The sequence below is a fragment of the Aptenodytes forsteri genome, unplaced genomic scaffold, assembly GCF_000699145.1.
Source record: "Aptenodytes forsteri isolate BGI_AS27 unplaced genomic scaffold, ASM69914v1 Scaffold53, whole genome shotgun sequence".
Lineage (NCBI taxonomy): Eukaryota > Metazoa > Chordata > Aves > Sphenisciformes > Spheniscidae > Aptenodytes > Aptenodytes forsteri.
Window position 1 is genome coordinate 10,667,329 of NW_008795909.1, and position 6,927 is coordinate 10,674,255.

At 57.9% G+C, this 6,927-nt stretch overlaps 1 protein-coding gene across 2 annotated transcripts in view; it reads right to left on the reverse strand.

Moving 5' to 3' along the window:
- PLXNA1 (plexin A1) overlaps positions 1 to 6,450 on the reverse strand; it is a 112,228-nt gene extending 105,778 nt beyond the window's left edge. For both annotated transcript variants that reach the window (XR_657851.2, XM_009284437.2), the window contains exon 1: positions 5,118 to 6,450. Coding sequence is in view for 1 of the 2 variants with exons in the window: in XM_009284437.2 (XP_009282712.1) it covers positions 5,118 to 6,320 (1,203 nt within the window). In the remaining variant the exon portion in view is untranslated. The remainder of the gene's footprint in view (positions 1 to 5,117) is intronic.
- Positions 6,451 to 6,927: the final 477 nt, after the last annotated feature.

The following is a 6,927-nucleotide window of genomic DNA, read 5'->3' on the forward strand; positions in this document are numbered from 1 at the left end:
GCTGCAGTGGGCGCCGTGCCGGCCTTCCAGCTTCCAGTGGGGAGGACGGGGAACAACGCCAGCCGGTCACGTTCGGCCTCCCCATGCGGGCTGGGGGTGCTGGGCTGCTTCCTCAGTTACTCTAACTTCTGTTTTTGCTGGGTGCCTGAGTTAGTATGCAGCGAAAGATCGACTCACTTGGCCGCCTGACCTTTACTCGTCCTTCCCTAAACTGGGGGAACTCCTGCAGCCAGACGTGAGATGCGGGGATCCCCAAAACAGGAATGTGGGGCACCACACACCTCTGCAACCCCTCTCTGCATCTTAACCTGAAAAGGGGGGAATGCCCTGGCACCATGCACTCGCAGCCACAACAGCTTCAGCCTCCCGCAGGCACGGCGAGGCTGCTCGCCCTCCTTGCCGTGCTGCCACGCCGGCCCCAAGGCCAGTGGTCCTGCTCCCAGCTGCAGTGGGGACTCAGCGCCGTGCCGGCCTTCCAGTGGGGGAGGACTGGGAACGACGCCAGCCGGTCACGTTCGGCCTCCCCATGCGGTCTGGGGGTGCTGGGCTGCTTCCTCAGTTACTCTAACTTCTGTTTTTGCTGGGTGCCTGAGTTAGTATGCAGCGAAAGATCGACTCACTTGGCCGCCTGACCTTTACTCGTCCTTCCCTAAACTGGGGGAACTCCTGCAGCCAGACGTGAGATGCGGGGATCCCCAAAACAGGAATGTGGGGCACCACACACCTCTGCAACCCCTCTCTGCATCTTAACCTGAAAAGGGGGGAAGGGGAATTTGGACCTCTCCATCCATTCTCTGAATCCCAGCCTTGCAAGCGCCCTCTCCTATCCATCAGCCAGCACACGCGCTAAGCATCCTCCTCTGCATCACCAGGCTAGACATTTTAAACAGCAGATCTGAGAAAATTATCTTCCCAACCACAAGGCAAGACGGGAGCGATGCTCCAGCCGATACCCAGCTCCCATCCGGATACCTGGGATCCTTCAGGCGCTTTGCTGGGAAAAAAACACTCTCTGGCCCCGACAGCTCCTCTGCCCCAGTAAAGCATCCCAGCATCTTCCACCCGGCCGCCAGCAGTAGCAGAGGGGTTAAGGTCAATGCCATGAAGGTATTTAAGCCCCGGCAGCCCCTGGGTGCAGTTTCTGCTCTCTCCACACTCAATCTGCAGCTTCTCCAAACCCTCAGCTGCTGAATATGCAAGAGGAGAGATGTTTACGGTGTTTACTCCTCTCTGCTTTGTCTCAACAAACTCTCTGGGAAACGACAAATACAGCTGCGCTCCGGGACCACGAGGAGCGCCCGCCACCACTACGATGCTGACACCACCTCGATAAATAATTATGCCAACAATTAGCTCATTAACAGCAAACTGCCTCGTTAGGGAAGCGCAGGCATGCAGCACGGTGAGGTCGGGCCAAGGGCGGCGGTACAGGGGTTATGGCACCAACCGACATCCCTGGCAGATGCAGGCTGCGGGGAGAGGCGAGGCAGAGGGATGGAGGGACGGAAGGTCAGAGGGACAGCTGTCCCCCAGCCAGTGCCGGCAGGGACCAACACACACCACGGCACGCGAGGGCCAGTGACCTTGCAGATGCTGGGATCTGCAGGAGGCGTCGAGCTCTGCCTGCTCTCCTATTTGCACGGGTGTTTGCAGGGACCATGGCCTCAGCCCATTGCAAGGGGAGGTTGTTTGGTTTGGCAGTATTTTTTATTTATTATTATTATTTTTCTTTTATTTCACTGCTTTCCTTTGGCACCCCTCTCAGCTGCCCCTGGCCCCAAGACATCCCAGACGTCCACGGCACTGCAGCCTTCTCCTCTCTCCCAGCACTAACCTGCCTCCCCAAAATAGGGTCAGGAAACTCAGATTTCCCAGGGGAAGCAGCCTGCCGGAGGGGGGAAAGCAGGCCCACAGCACCGAGCGAGCAGGAGTGGGCCGTCTCCTTGATATGCCTTGTCTCATTACTTCCCTTCTTCAAGCCCACTTACGAAAGCAATGAGGGAGCAGACAGCAGAGGCGAGGCTCCCACCACTCAGCATTATTAATTAGCTAGTAATTCACCAGTTAACGCCATTACAGACACACCCCGTCCCCCTGTGCCCCTCCAGGGGCTGCGATGGAGTATGCAGGGGACACAAATAGCCAGGGAGGAGGTTGCAGGAGGCAGGCACCAAGTGCTAGGCTGGGATGCCAGGCTTTTTGCACGTTAATCACTGCCCAGGAATAATCCCAGCACAGTACAGTTTGTTAACATCTGCATTTCTTTGGCTGTCCCCGGGAAGGATTTGGCTTATCCCTGCCCAGTTTGGGCCAGTTTATCACTAGCTGTCGCCCTGTGCCAGCAGACTGGGCTGCGAGCCCCACCAAGGACTCAAAACTCATTTTCTCCCTTGCGCGGTGCTGCTGCCCACGTCCTGCCAGCTCCGGGCACTGGCTCTGCCCATGCTGCCAGCCTGGGGGTCAAGGACTCCGGGAACCCAGACTTGGTCCCTGCTGCAACATCTCCACTCCAGCTCCAACTTGCTGCCCAATCCCAGCCCTGCTACATCAGACCCTCGTCCCCCATGAATGGGGGGACAGGTGTGCTGGGGAGATGCACTGAGCATGTCTGGCTGCAGGCACACAGACCTCAGTCCCTGCATTGCACAGGGATAGCAAAGAGCCAGGCTAGACAACACTGAACCCCTCTTCAGTGGAACACTGTGAGCAGCAAAACCTCTGGACAGGCTCAGGAGTGATTTAGGCAGTGAGGCTGGCGCAGGAGAATGGATGGGACAGTCCTGCAAGGTGCCTTTGCTGTGCATGTGAGTCCACGCACAGATCTGAGCACACCAGCACAAGGGGTGTCACTCCCCTTCCCACTGCCGGATCGCTGGATCCCAGGAGGGGAGAGACAGAAGCAGGAGACAGGAATTCACTCTGCTCACCAGCATTTGGGAGGAACCACTAACATTTCCCAAGCTGGCTGCCAAGCCTGGCGTCCTCTCCTCCTGCTCCGGAGAATCGGAGCTGCCCCCGCAGTGCTGGGGGATGAGCATCCCTTGGCCCTGCGCTGCTCGAGGTCTGGGAGCGGGGCACCGGCAAAGCCTCCTCCAGCGTGGACCAGCCTCAGCCCCTTGTCACCGCAACGGAGCAGAGCAAGAGCTCCTGGGACATTTTCCATATGGAAGAGGTGTAAATCCCAGGCAACTACTGACTTCAGCAATTACATTCTGCCTCCTTAAAAATAAAAAAACAACATGACAGCCCATTTTCTGGCCAGCCCTCACCACTGAGAGATCCGTCACTGCCACGACCCACCCCAGAGGTGGCTGCATTTTACTAGGGGCACAGAAATTCCTGCCAGAAAGAGGTTACATGCTCCATGGGGTCTGGTTTGGCTTGCGATCCAGCCATGCCTTTCCGAGCTCTGCTTGGCAGCTGGAGCAGGACGGGGACAGAAAACACCACCTGGCTCCCCCTGGGGAGAGTGGCACCCCCCAACCCAACCCATTCAAAAGCAGGAGCCACACCATCGTGGCACGCATTCTTCCACCCTGCAAAAGCCATGTCTGCAGGACCCAAAGAGCACCTCGAGATCCACCTACTCATGCAGGTTGGCCACCAGGTAGCAGTCCCAGGACCCTCCTAGCATGAAACCCCCCCAAAGGGGTCAGAGCCCCCTCCCCAAACCCAGGGGGCACAGTGCTGTTGCGGGGCTCCAGGGGAGGCAAGCCAGGAGTGCAGGAGAAGACGGCAAGCATCTCCTCCGCCAGAGCCAGCAGCTGCGCGACCCAACAGGCAGCAGTGTAATGATTTCATCATTTTCCAGCAAAATTAAATTAGTTCAAAGCCAAAATCTGATTTGCAAGCCCAGCGCTCTTGACAGCAAACCCTTTACTTTGTCAGGCAGCTGTTAGCTGTCTCCTCCGGAGCTGTGGGGAGGACGGCAGGAGGGAAGGCCAGGCTGCTCCGCAGGGACCCCTGCCCACCTGCGGGCACCGCCAGGCACCCAAAACCCTGCTCAGGCAGGGCTGGGGGCTTGGTGATGGCTGTCGAGCATCAGCAAGCGTGGCTGGGGGGAGGTGGACAATAGCAGGGGTGTCAGGACCTCCACCAGACCCTCCCAAATGCACACGCCAGCACCCCAAAACCTCTCTCTGCCAGGTATCTGACCCTGCCTGGGGACTACCCAGCCCAGTTTGGTGATGCCCAGTGTAAGACCTCCCCCTCACCCAGAGCCATAGCCTCCCTGAGACCGCTCATGGTTTATAACATTGCCTGGAGAAAAATCCAGCAATAGTAATAGTTCAGCTGGAAAACAAACCCAGAGAGCCAAGTGGGGAGGTCCCCCATTCCCCACCACTCACAGGCCCCACACAGAGCAGCTGAGCCACAAGCAGGGGCCAGATGCGCCCACATGAGCACCAGGCAGGAGGACACATCTCTGGGGACAGAGGGGAGCACTTCCTCGGTTGGGAATCACTGCTCTGAGACGCTGGCACTCACCTCCTGCACCTCTGAACAACAGTTTGCACTAGCCACGCTCAAAACCCACCTCATTGACAGTGCCTTGTGCCCTCTGTCCTCCTCTCCAGCACCCAATGGAGAGGACGTGGTCTCTCCACACTGAGCATGACCAACTTCTACTGGGACCGCCAACCTCCCCACCTCCCTCCACCAGGTCTGCGCTCCCCATCCCCCACATCCTACTGCCCCCAACACCTTCTGCTCGGCCACCACCAAGCCCCACGTGAGACGTCACTCACAAATTCACACGTGCCATCTGCAAAGGACTCAGTGCCCTGAGGACTGAGCATCCTGCCCTCCCAGCCCAGCTCACTGACACCACCAAAATCCACAGGGTAGGGGAACCAGAAGCAGGCACCTGCCTCAGCACGGGACCCCTTGTTTGGGGCTCTCCATGGGCACTGATGCAACCCAAACAGCCACCCCGCACTGAAGCTGTGATCTCCACAAGGAATGCTACCGAGCAAGCCGAGCACCCAGCCCTAACGGCGCCAGTCCTCCCCTGGAAAAAACATGGCTCAGGTCAGGTCACCGAGAAAGGTCTGGCCAGAGAGTACTGCCAGGAGCCAGAAACAGCCTGGCTTGGGTAAAGACAAGCGGTAACTTACCGAGTTGATGCAGCCCAGTTCCTTATTCAAGAGCCAGGGCAGCGACAGTTTCCCTTCCCCTCGGTAGCATGACTGGATACGCTCCTTGATCTTATCCTTGATCTTCTTCAACGTGAAGAGGCAGAGCACAGACTCCTTGGGAGGCTTAACCCTGTTTTTCTGGCCCTGGGAGAAGATGGTGAAGAGGATATCCTCCCGCTCCGAGATGCCCAGGTACTTGGCCAAAGCCTTGCCAGGCTTGGTCAGGTAGGCGTCCTGGATCAGGCGGTATTCAATGCCATCCTGCACACAGCCGATGGGGAACTCAACGTAGGAGTAGAACTTGGGGTCATCCACGCAGAGGCGGACGATCTTGGAGGTGAAAAACTGCTCCCCAGTGGAGTCTGGCGAGGTGAGCTGGGTGTCCAGCTGAAGGGTCAGGTAGTAAACAAACTGCTCACTGCTGAAGCTGTAGATGTAGTAAATGTCAAAGGTGGGGAACTTGGAGAGTGTATCCGAGGGGATCTTGAGCTGGGAGGATACAAACTCATCCTGGTAGACAAAGCCAAACATCTCTGCATTCTCCTCGTTGGCCATCAGTTTGCGGCTGGAGAGGGTGGGGAAGTACTCTGACTTCCCATCAATGGGCGTCCCAATGAAGAGCTTGTTCTGCCCGTTCAGCACCTCGATGATGACCCCAGACATGGTGCCTGACTCATTGACACTGGAGAGGTAGTGCTCCTTGCGGTGGTGGGGCTCACCCAACTTGAAGAGGTCGTCCAGCCGCAGGAACTGGCAAATACCCTGGGAGGCACTGCCGCAGGCAATCAGCCGGTTCCCCGAGTAGTCCACCAGCAGCAGTTTGTTCACGTTATTGGTGGTGACCAGCCCGTGCGGGCAGGACTGAACACTGGGCGGAGGGTAACACTTCTCATTGTCCTCCACGGGCCCCGTCACGTGAGTCCGCAGGAGCGTGAGGTTATTGGAGAGCTTGTAGATCCGATTGACAGCCCCCACATAGACCTCCCCGGTTTTGTTGTGGACCACCAAATGCGTCAAGCTCCAGTCTGTAACCGGGAAAGTCCTAAAGGGAGATTTGGGGCTGCCTTCCGCCAGCGGTAGCCAGGTGCTCCCCAAGAGCAGCAAGGTCCAAACGTTGATGGACAAGTGGTGCTTGAGCCAAAGAAGCCACATTGCAGCAGCCTCACATCCAGCCAAGGCCATGCCCAAACCCAGCCACAAAATAAATAGAAACAAACCCAAACTAAAGGGATGAGGGAAGGAGGAGGAGCTAACGGGACACAGCCTCCTCTGCTTCCGCTGCGCTCGGCATTCAGGGCATCGTGGGCACAGCCAGTTCGGTCAGCCCTAGAGGGAGAAAGACAAGAAGAACAGGGTTAGGAGGCTTTCCTGCATGGTGTCAAGCTTGTTCCACCCCACCCAGCAGAGACTCTGCTGCTTCACACTTTTCTAGCAGGCAGCCTAACAAAACGTCCCCCACAACCTCCTGCCCCAGAGGAAGACACGTCCCCAGTGCAGGGACCAAGGGAGCCTGTGAGATGCTAAGGATAACCCCACCTGGCTGCACACCACTGCGCACAGCATATCCCAACCAAGGAGCTGCCATGTGCTTTGTCTCACCATCCCAGCCTCAACCACCAGCCCCACCACCCAGCAGCCCGCTCCGAGGGGCACCACCCTGCCCTCGCCCCCACCCAAGCCCCCTCGGGAAAAGCAGCAGCTGCTTAAGCGTGCCTGCAGCCGCTGGCTGGACCAGACCGGCACGTCCCCGCAGGCAGTGGCCTGGCGATGCGCTCCAGCACACCTATTG